The 17,610-nt window shown below is 38.6% G+C and overlaps 1 protein-coding gene across 1 annotated transcript in view; it reads right to left on the bottom strand.

Moving 5' to 3' along the window:
• The window catches only part of THSD7B (thrombospondin type 1 domain containing 7B), a 496,247-nt gene that overhangs the window by 280,781 nt on the left and 197,856 nt on the right, over window positions 1-17,610 (bottom strand). The window contains exons 5-7 of the mRNA XM_007057469.3: window positions 11,183-11,352; window positions 2,424-2,579; window positions 616-813 (exon numbers count right to left, since the gene is read on the bottom strand). Of these exons, the coding sequence (XP_007057531.2) occupies window positions 616-813; window positions 2,424-2,579; window positions 11,183-11,352 (524 nt within the window). The remainder of the gene's footprint in view (window positions 1-615; window positions 814-2,423; window positions 2,580-11,182; window positions 11,353-17,610) is intronic.

The raw sequence follows: 17,610 nt of genomic DNA, 5'->3' as shown, positions 1-17,610 counted from the left end.
AATACAAAAGTATTACTCAGCACAAATCTTTTCATTTACATATCAGATTCTTGTAGCATAATTAATCTTGGCATCCCAACTAGGCTTTCCTCAGTATGCGCTCTTAAACAGCTGTTATGATGAGAAAAGTATTCCAAATTTGTTGTGAAAGAATTTAGTGCTACGTTCGTGGAAATGCAAAGACCCTGATTCTGACACACTTACTCATGCTGAGTAATCGTATTCAAACAGTCCTATTGACCTCTATGAGAGTATTGGCATAAGTATTATAACATGAATGCAGGAAGTAAATGGGCAGAATCAGGCCATTAGTATTACACTACTAATATATTAGTTTAGGGAGGGGTGCAATATAAGTCATAGCAGCAATAAATGACTTGTGGCAGTGAGTCGTTTTGTTTTAATCAGGGATGGGCTCAATCCACAATCCCAGATAATAGCTCTATACTTTGGGGAAACGCAGATCCCATTCTAAAATCTGGTGTTTCACATTAAATTAAATATACTGCTATAATAAGTTTTTGCAATTGCCCTTTAACAAAAATAGATTTTAAAGGAACACACAAAACAATGTGCAAATTTAAAGGTGACCAACTTAAAATTAGCTGCACCTACCTTTATTATTCTTGCATATGGCTGTCAGTATGCGATTTCCATGCCCACATTTTCCATGATCAGGTACACATACTCCTTCAGAAATGACCCACTGGTAACAGATTGGGTCTTCACAAGGAATAGATTCTACTAAGTGTGGACAACCCTGAGATGCACCAATGGGTTCCATAATAACATGCCTTTGTCTCATTCTAAATCCTAGAAAGACAGAACAGAGACATTTTTTATCATCAGTATTAAGATATTTTGCCTGCAAAAGTTGATAATATAGGGCATGTGGAATTCTATGGCATTTCAAACTATATTTTTAATTAAAAAACTGCATAGCAATGCTCATAAGTAAGGCTGCGAGTCTGTCACGGAGGTCACAGATTCCAGCCACACCGCCTCCCACCCAGCCAGCAGTGGCAGTCCTGGGCCAGCATGGTCACCCCCAACCAGCAGTGGTGGCGGCGGCAGCCCCAGGCTACCCCCTGCGCCTGCCTCCTTCCCCCCCCGAGCACCAGTGAGTACCCCATACCCCACTCCCCTCCAGACCAGCAGCTGTGCTCCCGGAGCCCCCCACAACACGGGGTATATAGTACAAGTCATGGACAGGTCACGGGGCCGTGGATTTTTGTTTATTGCTCATGACCTGTCCATGACTTTTACTAAGAATACCCATGGCTAAATCTTAGCCTTATTCATAAGGCCTTCTAGATATTTGCAACCCCACTGGCCTTGCATAGGCAATCCTGTCGTCTTCAAAAAAAGACAGATTGTATCTCTATATATTTATAGTGTTGTCACTGCAAACGTAATGTTGGTTGCAGAATTCCAGGAGTCTTGATTTCCACAATCCTGCAATTCCACTGCCATTTGATCCAATACATCCCTTTTCATTGAACTTGGATGTAAAACATATACATCAACATAAAGTAAGAACTATTGTATTGTATTGTACTGTATTGACAATACAGTTTTAAAAAGAAAGACAACCAAACAAGTAATTCAAAATCTAAAGCACAGTTAACCTCTTTCTGGGACTCAGATTTAAAAGTCTTGTTCTGAGATACAGAAGACCAGTTTACTGAGAAATAATTACTCTGCTTTTTGAAGATATATAATTCATATTGGACCCCTCAAAATAACATCCTCTAAAAGTGGGAGATTCAAATTTAAAACTGGGAACAAAAAGGTTACAAAAATAATTGAGTACATAATTTAATGCCATTTGAATGAAAACAATGCTATATTCAATAGTGGAGCTAGTATGCAAGTAAGTGTCTTTCAGCATGGGTTTGTTTTGGATATGATAGAGTATAGACTAGCTATATCCATGGTTTGGGTTAGTGGATTTACCGTGGTGCTCAGCCATTCTGCATCAAGCAACGTTCTCATTGACTCAGCAGAGCCCCCAGCGCTGCCCGGAATCTCCGCACTGATACATGCTGAAACTCTGAGCCTGACATTCTCCTCCCACCTTCCAGCTCCACACCCAGCATGCCCCCTACCTCAAGACTTTTGAGAAGGTTCTCAGAAGACTTTTAGAGCCCCTTTATGTCTCTCCAGACCTTTTACCGAACATAGAGGGGCTGGAGTAGGTATGAGGATCTCACCCGTATTTTTCAAGAACAATAGCCTACAACATCAAAGGCCACCTTCTACCCTAGGATCCACCTGTGGGTTCTAACTTATATCATATGAATTCAATAGGAAACCACATTTGGATCCAATTGCTTTTAAATTCCTATCCTAACATGCTGGCGTTTAGTTTAATTCAGATCTAATTACAGGCTGTAGCATATGAGAGAAACAGTTAAATGCACCTTTTCTTCCCTGGCGATCCTGGCAGTTTTCATGAACACAGGGTCCCCAGGCAGACCAGGAGGAAACCAAACAGTCAGAAGAACATGGAACATTGCACAGCTGGGAGGCAGAGGGAGAAGGGCCAACACATAACTTCTTGTCAACAGGCCTAGTGACTAAACAGAAAAAAAGTTATGGACTGTAGTTTCATTCATACAAACTTCACAGAGCTTCTGAATTTACTATTGGCATTTGTTCCCTGGAGCAAACCAAATCTGCTAGGCCCTAAATAAGCAGCAAAAAAGAATCTACCTGACCCAAAGAGTTTTATGTTAAGGCAAAATATTTAAGCATTGCTTAAGTCCATCCCTGTTCAGAAAAGCAGTTAAATGCAGGCTTATGTTAAGCACATGCTTAAGGGCTTTCCAGTCTAGGACTGGACTGCTGAATCAGAGTACCAGCTGTATTTTCTCTCTGAAAAGTAACTCTGTAAAAATGAAACACCTTACTCAGCAGATCCACGACCTGTGAATATTCAGGTCGGGTCTGCTTGCTATAGAGGAAAAAAATGTGTTTACCACATTTTACTGCTATTAACAGAATTGGCAGAAACTAATGGTGATAAGGTGATTAATTAAATTCTCCTCTGGCTCAAACACCACATTGGTTTAACTAAATTCCAACTGTTGATCCAAATCTTGCCCCCATTCACACCATCAATTATGTAGATCTTCATGGCTGTGCATGATGGATAGATTCCAGCAGACTCTCCATCTTGGAAGACAATACAGCCCAGATCTATTTACATACAATATATTCAATGAAGGGACCATGGGACTGACTGGAAAAGTGTTTTCAAAAAGCTATATGCTATATGTATTAGCAAACATTTCTTTGTTTTTTCCTGATCTTCTACCATTTTAAGCATGCAGGAATCTACGATCTTGAATTACTTTTACAGAAGGCTTTGGTGCTTGTCTCAGCAAACATTAATGCAACAAGGTTCTCTCATGCCAGTGCTTCAAGTTCAGATGCAGGAACACTGAGCAGCAGCTTAGGTTCTAACTCATGGACTCAGAATTCATACCTCTTGCTCCTCAAGCACTCTACGATATAACTGTACTATTAAATGGCAATAGATTAAATTTAATTCAAAACTAATGAAAGATACTATTAATGTAAAAAGACTGCTTTCTGAATGATTTCTGAAAAACAATATTGCCTTTGACATATTCATTTAGAGACTACACCAAGCTGGCAGGAATCCAATTCACCTTACTGCTAAAGTAAATAGACCTTTTCTACAGATTGCAAAAGTCAAATGACAGAAAGGGTAAGATAAATATTAGAATTTTAACCGTAAGGCTATTTTTTTTAATGAAGAGGCTTCCCACATTACTTAATATCCCTTCAGCACTAAGTTTAGCAAAATAATTTATCATTTTTTTAACTCACTGGGAGAAATGAAAGCAAATCAGTTTTAGGGCACAGAGTCAACTTTAAGAATTAAGTCACATCCCATTCTAGTACAACTGTTTCATTTCAGCCATGTTGTGCATCTCCTGAAATTATTTTGAAATAAAAATGGTAGTAATCATCCATACATTTAGAGCATGAATATATAATTTCTAAAAAAAACTTGATGAATTAGAAATATGCACATGGATATGGTCAAATGTCAAAAAGTCTTCCAAATTTCTGCCAGTAGTTACTGCATACTGCAGAGACGAAAACTTTTAATGAAATATTTCAGAAATAAGAACAAAAAGAAAGAGGTTGCATTAATAAACACACGTTACAGTATTAATGAACTAAGTCATTTCGACTAGACATGGTGGCTGTAATAGCACTGCTTCTGTTGCCACATGAAGGTGAGGTGAACTCTACTAGAGAACTGACCATCTGTAAAAGAGTTCCATCATTTGTCTAGCCATCTGATTGACAGACAACCCCAAACTCAAAGGTGGCTCCCACTAGTCCAAGGATGGAGTCCATTCATTGACCTGGTCTGAGTGCCAGCAGAGCTTTATTTGCTTTTATTCGTCTGACTGTATACGTAGTATTTCTTTAAAACTGTAGCAGGATAACCAGTTGGAAGGAGATGGGTAAAGGTTCTGCAGTAAAGCAGAGAAGAAGAGGCTGAGTACCTTTATGGATAATGGCAGGTTTCAGAGTAGCAGCCATGTTAGTCTGTATTTGCAAAAAGAACAGGAGTACTTGTGGCACCTTAGAGACTAACAAATTTATTAGAGCGTAAGCTTTCGTGGGCTACAGCCCACTTCATCGGATGCATAGAATGGAACATATAGTAAGAAGATAGATAGATTAGATAAGATAGATAGAACATGAAAAGGTGGAAGTAGCCATACCAACGTTAAGAGGCTAATTAATTATCTTTTTATATATATATATAAATATCTTCTTACTATATGTTCCATTCTATGCATCTGATGAAGTGGGCTGTAGCCCACGAAAGCTTATGCTCAAATAAATTTGTTAGTCTCTAAGGTGCACAAGTACTCCCGTTCTTTTTATGGATAATGCTGTTTTTCTTACAATAAAGTGTCTCTTTCTGTGATTCTTTTCATTGCCAGATAACAGAACTCAATCAAACATGCAAGGCAGAAATAGTTCATCCCAGATCAAGGATATGCTATTGCAAAGGGTCAGTGGGAGAGAATTCAGTGTATTGCTGTGATAAATGGACAGAACTGCTACACCTCTGTCTATGTATTGGAAGGGTCAGGGTTTCTTGCACCTTCTAACTTGTTTGATAATTGCACTTATCCTGTAAATAAAGCATTTACGTTGTTTGGGAAAAAATGTCACATTTTCAGCTTGATAACACTTGTGTTTCCTCTCAGAATTTCTGGGTCAATGCCCCTGAATAAAAGAGCAGCCCATTTACTATAGATTATGTTTGTTCATATTTTTAAAAATCTTATGTTCTTCTGGATCTGTGGAATAAGCCTGAAAACTCAATTGAATGCAAATCTTGTAACTCTTTGAAACACTGCACAGTTCTATAGCAGTGACTTATATAAATTAATTCTGGGCTAATAAATATAGTCACACAGGGCAATACTGAGATAAAGAACAATGTTAACCAATCAGAGAGCGAATGCACATCCTGACTTCAGCAAGTCTTCCCAAAACTAATTTTCACTCCTCCCAGAAGGTAAATCATATTTTTTCCTGGACTTTTAACTTCATCTCTCTTAAGATTGTTAGTTTAAAATGAACACCTAAACATTTCAGAAATTCATGGCCAAAACGGAGAAGTTTCTAGGTATCTCTGGCAAGCCTATTTCAAACACATGTAACAATGTGATGTCGAGATTTATTGTCCCTTAAGGAGTATCTCAATTTTGCCTTCACCTTAGTTAGTGTTCACCTCTCAGGGCAATACATCTTGATATTCACCACAGCAGAAGTCAATATATATTTAATGTTTGGCAGAACCATACAGAGTTAATTATTACCAGAGGCCAAGACAGGGATAGTATCCAGGTTTACAGGTTGCTATTGGTGACGCCAGGAAATATAGGCCAGTGACTCTTATTTCAGTACTAGAGGAAATTAGTTGAGAAAATCATTGAAGACTGACTTATAAAACACCTACATGAGTATACAACAGAAACAAATGATCACAACTTCTGTAAAGACAAGTCACATGTCTCCTGCCTGAAAGACACTGTTATGATAGTGATGACAAAACAGTGGGCAAAGGATAACTGGATCACCTTTTTTTAGCTTAGAAATGGCTCTGATACTAGCTTCTCACATGAGATTGTTAAGGAAACTTGCTGCATCCTGTGTCTGATAGAAAGGGACTTTTTATGCATTTAAAAAAATTGGAAGCCACAAGGTGAGAAGTAAAGTCCCATTATCAACTGAAAACTATTTCACAGTATAAATAAAAGGCTAATCTCAGAATGGAAAGACGTTAATAATAGGTTGCCAGAAGCAACGGTGATTCAGTATATTTAGGAACTATCAGAAAGTCCTGCTACATGAATTAAGTGACATTATAAACTTTTCGGAGGAGAAAAGATGTCTTCCTGTGTTTGTTCACCTCTTAGTACAACATGGTCCCAATCCTGCTTGGTGCAACTCAGCGCTACCACAATAGAAATATATCTGGCAAACATTTACAATAGGGCATAGTGCTTATTATTGTAAGCACTATGACTGACCAGCAAAAGGTAGGAAGGATGTAGCTGAGAATCTACTGGAAGAGTTTTAAGGGAGTAGGGTTACTGGGGACCAATGAAGGTGATCATGGGAAGAGAGGGTGTGCAGGTAGTTTGTTGATGATTGGTTACAAAAAAGCAAGGGTCATAGGATACTAGAAGGCTTTGAGAAAAGGCCACAATGTACTTGGAAGTCACATTGCCAGAGAAGTCATGAAGAAGAAAGGGAAGGGAATCCAAAAGTTTTGGATATGCTTCAGGAAAGGCTCTGAACCAAACCTTGGAACAGTGTGAGATTAACCCTCCACTAACGGTATAAAATTAGGATATTTTTATTCTAAGTAAAACTTCAGTTTTTGTGACTGTCCTTTTCTTTGTGGATATTCTAGTTTGGCCAACAAAGAGAAATTAAGTCATTTTGTTTGTATAGTAAGCAAAAATATAATGCCCTTATCACTGGGCTGCGAATGACTTTTACATATTCCAGTGGCATAAATGGCCCTAAAATATAAATATGTACACTTGATTTTTGTTAGACTTCAAAGATAAGAAACTGAACTAAAATCTACAGTGTCATGTAAATTGATTGGGCGCAGCAGGCTAACTACTTACCATATAATAAACAACCCTATAAATAAATGCACCAGTAATAATGGAGTAAATATTGCATGTCATATCAAATACCTTTATGAGAAACAAGTCACATTTTCAAAAAAAGTTAGGTATTTTATGTTCAAAATGTTTTCTATATAATCTGCTCATTTCACTTCAGCTAGCTCCCAGACATCTGGGAACTAAAAATGTTATACCTCTGTGATAAATAGGTTGCTTTCCCCCATGAATTTAAACCCTTAAGCTCCTGAATTACAAATTTAAAACATGCCAGCTTTACACCCCAACGATTTGCGTAAAATCGTTTTAAGTCTTGCTTCCAAAGGGTTTCCACTGAAGAAGCCAGCTGTTACATATTTATTATTCTATTATGTGACTTTAATCTTATAAATTCTGCTCACAGAATGTTAGAGCAATAGCTCAACATCCCAACAATGCAGATTTGACACAGGCGTGCTTGAATATATTTCACACTGTGGAGGTACATTCTTCGTCATCTTCTCAAGCCAGGTCATTTTGATAAGAAGGGGCCTGTTTCTCACCTGAGAAAAAGGTTACTCTGAATTGGATCCACTAATCCAGATGCTGGATTATCCAGCTTCAGCACCACCACTCAATTAGTAAACAAAGATCCTTTCATGACGCTGCTGACCATCAGTTATCTTTCTCCCCGGGGTACCAGTCAAATTTTCCTATAGCCAATACATTCTAGCCTATTCTTTCCAAATACTTTCACAAACAAGACAGGAAGGTCAGGACTCAAATATCTGAGTCTCCAAAATCTAATTTCTTTGTCAAAAATTAATTTTTTTCTTCCTGCAGCTTTACCAATATAGGCATGAATTTGAAGAGCAGTGCACATTGAATATAGGACAGGGTTACTGCTAATTCAAATACAGTACAAGTCCTTTATATGTTCCAGCTGGCTAATGAGTCCAAAGTGGCTGCTAATACCCTTCCTCATTTGCACAAATATGTATTTATCCTGCTGCATGACACCCCCTTGGGCAACATTTACAGTTTTTAAAGAGAGCAAGAGCTGCCTAAACAGGGATATGATCTCCCAAAAGGTTTTGATGCTGCTCTGGAAAAATGTAAAGGCCCATATAACGTATAGGATATATTCTGTTTTGAACAAAGAAAAGCTTGAATAAGTTCAGAAACTGGAGCTAAAGGTCAAATTCTGTTCTAAACTATGTTGGTGAAAGTCCAGAGAAACTCCACTGAACTCAGTGTAATTAGTCTGAATTTACACTGTTGTAACTTAGAACAGAATTTGCCACCAAAATTCTTATACTATGTACCATAAGCGAAATAAATGACTTATGATATTTAAGAATTTAGTTTCTTTCATATGTGTATGGAGGACAGATGTTTAAGAAAATATACTATAGATGCCAAAGTCTTTGGAAACAAGACCTAGCAGTGTGTTGGCAAGATAGTTCAGTAGTGTTCTTTGTCTAAATAGGGGCAGAGGCAGGTGGGGAGAGAGAGAAAGAGTATAGTCAGAAATAGAGCTAGTCAAACAATTTTTCACAAAACTTTTCTCAATTGAAACTGAAACGTTTTCCAGAAACATATTGGTTTTGAATAAATTTGTGTCAGGAAAGTTTCTCCAGACCAAGATGGTATTTCTGACAGAGAACAAACAAGAGAGAAGCTCCTGGACGAGACAATAGGTCAGTGATTAGGTCACCCACCTGAGATGTGGGAGACCCAAGCAGGCACTTGAAACTGGTTCTTCCATATCCCCAGTGTCTGCCCTAAGCACCAGGCTATATAGGCTATTATTGGATCTTGTGCTCTCAATTTTTCCATTAAAATTTCTAAATGTCTTGATTTTGTTCTGCTTTGGAATGAAAACAAGTTTCAAAACCTGACTTTTTTTGCAAAATGGAATTGTTTTTTTTTCCAGCCAACCCTTGAAATGAAGTTGCATTCTGGTGATAAGTTGAATCAAGATGTTGTAGTTAAATAAATGGATTAGTCTTATACATTTTCACTTAAAAAAAAACGTCCTATGATAGAGACACGCAAAAAAAACACAATACATTTGACAGTTTTTAATTAAGTCTTCCCTCAAAAACTCTACGGTTGGTTACAGTGCCTGAGATAATCTTCCTCTCAGATGGCTGAATCTTTTCAGATCAAACATTGGATTCTTTGCACTGTGGAAACAAAGCCACAAACGTAGCCATAATCATCTCACAGAGCAGTTCACCACATCTGGAAGTTATGCAGAAAACATTGCTTCTAGTAACAATGCTGAGCACTTTTGGGGAAAGGCCTTAGCATATCACAATTATAAACTCTTTGGGGGCAGGAACCACCTTTTTGTTCTGTGTTTATATAGCATCTGGCAGAATGGGGTCCAGGTCCGAGAGTGGGCTCCTAGGTGCTACCAGAATACAAATCACAAAATTCAAGCACAATCACAGTTTTGAGGCTTATTGCATGTGGACGTGCCCATTACGGTGGTTTTGTCAATGCAAGAAACTGTTGTGAGGGTAAGAAAGACAGCCAAAATGTTATGCTACTGTAGTCACTAAAACAGTTTCCTCACTTGATGTGACACATGCATTGCAAGATAATGAAGAACAAAGGAATCTTTGTGTGCTGGGAGAGCAAGGCTCCAGTCTCTTGGAACAAGAGAAGAAACAGTTGTATATGGACTAAACGCAGTCCTGTTTTTCTATAGTCAGAGGTATTTTTGCAGGCAGATAGGACATGCAATCTGCCATTAAAAAAGATTTGCTTTGGCTTTGTAAGTAAATAAGTCTAAACTGCAATGTTGTGTTGTTACTATCTTACCATCTCTGCTCAAAGCCATATTCTACAGGAGCAGTACACACTGCAGATAAGACGAGGATAAATTATTCATAATGCATCTTCATCCGCTCATTACTCTTCCAAAAGCAAAATAACTCACTCTCACCCCAACACCTGTCTGTCTGCTCAGAAGTTGCGACATTAATATTTTGGCTTTCCCCAACAAATCATAAGAAAGGCTGTGGATTGGTTTTGAGCAGAGGATTAAACCATACGAGGAATGGGCTGACATACTGTAGAACCTCGGAGTTACAAACACCAGAGTTACAAATCGAGCAGTCAATCACACGACTCATTTGGAACCAGAAGTACACAATCAGGCAGCAGCAGAGACCCAAAAATGCAAATACAGGACGGTCCTGTGTTAAACAAACTACTAAAAAAATAATGGGAAGTTTAAAAAAAGATCTGACACGGTAAGGAAACGGTTTCTGTGTTTATTTCATTTAAATTAAAATGGTTAAAAGCAGCATTTTTCTTCCGCATAGTAAAGTTTCAAAGCTGTATTAAGACAAGGTTCAGTTGTAAATTTTTGAAAGAATGACCATAATGTTTCATTCAGAGTTAGGGACATTTCAGAGTTACAAACAACCTCCATTCCCAAGGTGTTTGTAACTCTCAGGTTCGACTGTATTGATAAATAACTGAACCAACACCAAAAAATGGGCAAGTGGATTCAACAAATGGGGGTGGAAGGGTGAGGCGGGACTGCCTCTCTCCCTCCCCCACCCCGACCTGTGAGACAGGAGGAAGACTAAGTTTTTCTGAACTCATTCCAAGGGAGACTGGAGAGTGGGAGACAGTGTGTCTCCATCACCACACATGATGGGCAGTGGTTTCACACCCAGAACCCTTCAGATCATGGGGGGATCCATAGGAGGCAAGGAATCTCCACACAGATACCCTGTGCTGGCTCTGGGGCCCTCTGACTCCCTCCTCCAGCTTCCAGGCAGCATGACTCCAATGGAATCTATTAGCAGGCCACTGAGACATTTTTATCCTTACCCACAAACATACTTCTCCAGCTCAGTGGCAGCAAAAAAGTACACAGCTTCATGCTACTGATGAGATTCACAATATTTCTTTACCTTTCCAATTTATAGATCCCTGTAATAGGCATTTTAGGATAACCTCTAACAACGTACCTTCCTTCAGTTTGTGTGTCCCAGATTCTATCACACTTTGGACACAGTACACTTCCCGGACTTGTATCCCACCTCCACAAAGGGCTGTGTGCTTATGTCGGCGAGGGTCCTGTCCATCAAGGAGGAGAGTAATTTGGCATGCTTTCCATTCGGAAGTCCTCCATGAAAACCTTTGGAAGAAAAATAGTGTGTGTAAAACAAGGTTTTATAGAAGACCATGGGGCAGTGGGTGGTTCTTTATATTAGAAATTTGTTATTCTTTAGAATGCAAACACTTTAATCTTTGTCTTCCTACTTCAAGACTTACCTTCCAGTGCCAGGCAATATATTAATACAGTACTTCTGTAGAATTTTTCACACGTATATATCAACAGAGATTAACTGATTTGCTCCATACAGGAAGTAAGTGTGAAAGCTGGCTGTTAATTCTGCCTTCAGATCACAAGGCCATAACTCTCTATCAATAACTAAGGACCTAACTGTGAGAGGTACTGAACACTTGCAAAGTCAACAGAGTGCAGGAGGTCAGACTAGATGATCATAATGGTCCCTTCTGACCTTAATATCTATGAATCTATGAGTACCAAGTGTTCAAAGACATGTTGGGATTTGGCCTCTGAGTGATAGCTTCATAAAGTTTTAGGGTTTATTGGGTACTTACCAATTGCTTCTAGAAGAGGACTGCAATACTTGAGTTAATTTCTCCTTCTTGAAACTGTGACACACATCAGATTTAGATAAAAAGTATTTTCTCAGTACAGTTAATTCGTGTATAATAAAGAACATAAATACTTTGGAATTTTCTGTTCAGGAAAGGTTTAAATTCTTACACACAAATATGTAAGTGCCCCATAGACAAGGACCCAAATTTGAATTGGATACATCTGAGGATTTGTGTATTAGAATACACAGTGCAATTGGAGGTTAAAAATGGCTGATATGCCAAAAAAGAATTAATTAAAACTATGGAAAGGAAGAGAAACAAAAATCAGGTTTTTCCCATCTCGTCTACAAGCGTAAGGGATCCTTCAGAGGCACTGACAATGTGATCCAACGAACAGGACACCAGACTGAGAAACAATTGATCATCTGCAAAATGGAGAAAATACTTCCTCTCCTATGTGAAAAACTTTAACGTCTACAGATAAAAAGCCCTATATAAAATACCAAGTATTGTAATGTTTCTGTTGATGCGTGTATTGTGTTATCTACCATTCTCCTTAGAGTCTTCTGCAATGTTTTCTATTACTTGCCTTTCTCCATATTCCCTCAGTCTCCAGATGGTCTTAATTTCTTAAAATATATGCAAAATAAGTTTCATCCCTTCCTTTGCCCCCAAAACAAAACACTCTCTCCTGTTATCTCAATTTCACTGGTTGTTAAATTTGCATGGTATGTTTGTCTTGTCACATAAATCATAAGAGCATGTATCTTTGGATGTCTTTTGTGGAGAAAGATTTCCAGCTTGAAATTCTGTGTGTTGTCTTTAGAAAATATTTGTAGGTAGGGTACAGATATTACAAGGAAACAAACTGCAAATTATTTGCAAAAAATAATAAAATAAAATAATAATAATAATAATAAATTTTAAAAAAGTATCTGAGCACACTTCAACATTCTCTAAAAATTATATCTTGTGAATATCAGAGTCATTTCTAGCCTCAAAGCACTTATGAATTTTGTAATGTCTTCATGGAAGATGTTTGTGAATATTGCCAATTATTTCTAATTTACAGATTTGCTGTCTTGCTCTCTCTTAAATAATATGCAGTATATCTTGTGCATATTTGGATACATTCACAGGATTTATTACCAGCAAAGAGGAATACAGTCTATACATGACATGCATGAAATAATTGTACTCCCACAATACACAAATTATAATGGAGAATTCTTCTGTACAGAAGTTCCTTTTGTAGGTTATCACAGCTTTTCTAATATTCAGTATTAATGCAGGTCTCCAATTTTCATATGAAGACACTTAACTGAACAAGGTAATCTACCACATTTCTCCTCACAGCAGATTAAAATACATCTTTTAGAGTATACAGGACCCAGTTTTCAAAACTGGATGCCTAAAGATAGGTATATATAAGTCCTTATTTCATCATCTAAATACTTGTTTTAGGCACTTACGCACTGATTCAAATCAGGGTAATTTTAGGTTTTACCAAGTGTGAAGATTGGATACCTCCCAACCCCCAGGGATTGGCCTTCAGAGGTGAGAGTACCTGCACCTCCCAGTCAGTATGAGCTCTGGATATTTGGACCTTCTGAAAATCAGGCCATTAGCATTCAAAATTATACAACATAACTAAATGTATCTCAGTTCAAACATAATTAAATCTCATCTGTCTACAAGGCTGAAAAATCCCCTTAGAATTGCAGTATACAGAATAAGTGGATATTCTGCTGCTGAGCAATTCTTAACTAACAGCAACCATGTGCTGTAATCATTGCCTGTTTATCAACAGAAAAACCTTAAAGTAGAGGGTAAAAACATATCAATTCAATGGTCTTGTTTTTATCAGTCAGATAGACCCTATGATGCAATCAGAGTTTATGAAAAGCAAAATCCTACTCGTGTATTAGTTGATTTAAATATACACACTGGCTGTCACTTAAAAAAAACTATACAGAGAGATATTGGATACACTACAGTTATCTACTGTATCACCTACTGTACAGCAGAATTTCCCTGCACTTAATGTAGGGAGGGTCTGAATGAGCTCTCCCCTAACAACTAGCGATGAATGGGAGTGCGGGGGAGAGATTTCAGGAGAAGACCATTTTTGCATAGACACACATATTCTGCCCAGGTGAGCAGCAGATAAAGCTGCTGTGCCAAAATGATCACGTAACACAAAAACCAGGGGTCACCCAATGAAATTAATAGGCTTATTTAGAACAAACAAAAGGAAATACTACTTCACACACACCATCATTTGCACAGTCAACCTGTGGAACTCATTGCCAGAAGGCCAAAATTATAATTGGGTTCAAAAAAGAATTAGATAAGTTCCTAGAGGATAGGTCCATCAATAGCTATTAGACAAGATGAGTGGGGATGCAACATCAAACTCTGTGTGTCCCTAGCCTCTGATTGCCAGAAAGTGGGAGTGGATAACAGAGGTGGATCACTCAATGATTTCCTGTTCTGTTCATTTCCTCTGAAGCACCTATTATTGGCCACTGTCAGAAGACAGGATACTGGACTAGATGGACTGTTGGTCTGACCCAGTGTGGCCGTTCTTATGTGGATCTCAACACACTTCAGTAGAAATAAAATATAAATACTTTAAATATGACATTGAATATTTTTGCAGCTCTAGTAACACTTGAATTAGGTCACTTAAAGACGATAAAGTCATTGCGGAGAAACTAAATGAATTCTTTGCTTCAGTCTTCACGGCTGAGGATGTTAGGGAGATTCCCAAACCTGAGCCATCTTTTGTAGGTGACAAATCTGAGGAATTGTCACAGATTGAAGTGTCACTAGAGGAGGTTTTGGAATTAACTGAGAAACTTAAAAGTAACAAGTCACTGGAACCAGATGGCATTCACCCAAGAGTTCTGAAAGAACTCAAATGTGAAATTGTGGAACTATTAACTATGGTTTGTAACCTGTCCTTTAAATCAGCTTCTGTACCCAAATGACTGGAAGATAGGTAAGGTAATGCCAATATTTAAAAAGGGCTCTAGAAGTGATCTTGGCAATTACAGACCGGTAAGTCTAATGTCAGTACCGGGCAAATTAGTTGAAACAATAGTAAAGAATAAAATTGTCAGACACATAGAAGAACATAAAATTGTTGGGAAAAAGTCAACCTGGTTTCTGTAAAGGGAAATCATGTCTTATTAGAGTTCTTTGATACAGTCTCCCAGTCTGACAACAAACTATTGATAACTACTCTTGAGTATGTTTTTTTCACCTAGTTGTGCACCCACCTTATAGTAATTTTACCTAGACCATATTTCCTTAGTTTGCTTATGGGAATATCATGTGATACCACGTAAAAGCCTTATTAAAGTCCAGATATATCATGTCTACTGCTTTCCCCCATCCACCTGGCTGGTTATCCTGTCAAAAAGGGAAATTAGGTTGATTTGGCATGATTTGTTTTGTTTTTGACAAATCCATGTTGGCTATTACTTGTCACCTTATTTTCCTCTAGGTTCTTACAAACTGATTGTTTAACAGTTTGTTCCACTATCTTTTCAGGTATTGAAGTTAGGCTGACTTGTCCATAATTCCCTGGGTCCTATTTGTTTCCCTTTTTAGAGATAGGTACTATGTTTGCCCTTCTCCAGTCCTCTGGAACCTCATGAGTTCTCAAAGATAATTGCTAAAGGTTTAGCGATTGCTCCAGCTACTTCCTTAAATACTCTAGGGTAAATTTTGTCAGGCCCTGAGAACCTCTTCATCTCTTTAGCTGATCGGATTGATTTTCTTTGTATGTATAAACAGTTTTACAACGCTGTATTCCCTTTAATTGATTTATTCCTGATTTAAACCAGGTAAATGAAAGAAGAATCAGCTTGTGTGTTTAAATTTGCCAAGCATTTGAAAAAATCCCAAGGTATGAATAATAGCAAAACAGAAAAGTACACACCAAGCTTTATAACACTTAACGCTGCTTTAATATTTTCCTTTTCACATTTAAACTACTGATTTTAGGAAGGTATTTTAAATTTTAACTGTAAAGTGAAAAGCTCTTCATATTTTAGTGTCCAGGGCATGTGTGGAAACTGGGGACCTATAACTTATAATGGTCTTACCAAAAAGTCTCCTTTAGAAAAACTAGTTTTCTGGAGCTGATGGTAGTGAGTTCTTTCCTCCAAGCTTTGCCCTAATTAGAGAGATGGGGATTTACATAATAATGGCAGGGATGGGAAACTAGGCTACAGACACACCTCTCTTTAATTCCTCATCAATCAGCAGTTGGTGTATTTCAATCAGGTATCAACTGAAACAACTGTACACAGAGCATAAAATCAGCAGGACAATCTCTCATTCTTTTGACTTTGAAATTGATGTGCATTTAGGTGGAAGAGTAAAAATCAGTATATGAGAGCTTGTTTGTTGGATCCAATCAAGTAACTGAATTTTTTTTTCAATCCCCCCCTCTCCTGCTGGGGGCACAGAGCTGACCAGCAATTGGCTGACTTTGAAGGAACTCAATTGTGATCCTATTAATGACACTTGCACAGGTTTAGCCTTTCCAAGAGGATGTGCAGCTTGCTAGAGTTCCCACTAACCACCCCATCCGCCAGAGGCTTTTTGGCTGCAATATGGAGTCAGCAATCGTGGGGACAAAGTGTCTCCTTGTGGGAGGGGCTTGGAAGTCATTAAGGTCAAAGCCATGCTGTTCCCTCCCACCAGTCCCTATTTACCCATGAGGATGTTCTTTTCTACAGAGAGAGAAAAAACAGTCATCCAAGATGAGCTTGCACTGCTCTCTCCCTGTTGTGGACCTTTTCAGGTTTTCCAGAGCCAATTAACAGACAGCCATGGACACCTGCCCCCACCTCCATGAAGAAGTCAGAGAGGCTCTGTGTTGCACAGGAGCTCTCTTTCCTCACCTGCAAAGCCACGGATTCTGCCCCTAGTTCTGGCCTCTGTGCAGCAGCTAAGCCACAGTCCCTGAGTGGGAGAGCTTTCCATGGAGTCTAGCTGGGCCGTGGAGCACAGCAGCGTGAGGATTATCTTCAGGAGTCTATATAATGACATTCCAGGATTGTCGTTGTCTAGGTCACTCTGAAGCCAAAGATGTCCGAGTCAGTGCGAAGCAATGGAAGTGGCTAAAGGCATGGTTGAATGCGCTTTCTGTTCAGTCATCACTGGGATTCAGAGTCTGGTACCATCCAATTTTTAAGTTCTCAGCCATTTTGACTTTACATATTATACCCAGGCAACAATGAGACATGTATCTATGCCATTCCAAGAATCCCAGACCATTGTGATATCAGAGGTAATTCAACCAATCACCAGTCTCGCGCTCCAGCTAAGTTTCATTCAAGAGTTTCAGACAGTGGATTACTTGGTCCAGTTGCCACACCCATGTGCCCAGCTGACACCCCCACAAATCAACACAAATTGCCCAGCACAACCCCTTAGACACAAATCAACACAACCACCAACACAACAGACAAAATAACTCCTAACACATACTGCCCTTCAACATATCATGCCCCCTCATTCACCACCCACACAAATCCATACAGCTCTCCCAGCATACCACACCCCACACATAAATCAACATAATCAGCATATACACAATAACCTCGAACATTACTCTGAAGCCCAGAATGTCTGAGTCCGTGTGAAGCACTGGAAACAACTACAAGCATAGCTGAGAGCTTTTTTGTGTTTAGAGGATTACTGAGATTCATGGTGTGTTACCTTTCAATTTTTAAGATCTCAGCCA

This window comes from Chelonia mydas, chromosome 11, assembly GCF_015237465.2.
Source record: "Chelonia mydas isolate rCheMyd1 chromosome 11, rCheMyd1.pri.v2, whole genome shotgun sequence".
NCBI classification, from domain to species: domain Eukaryota; kingdom Metazoa; phylum Chordata; order Testudines; family Cheloniidae; genus Chelonia; species Chelonia mydas.
Note: the sequence above shows the minus strand (reverse complement) of the source record. Positions and strands in the feature narration are given on the sequence as shown.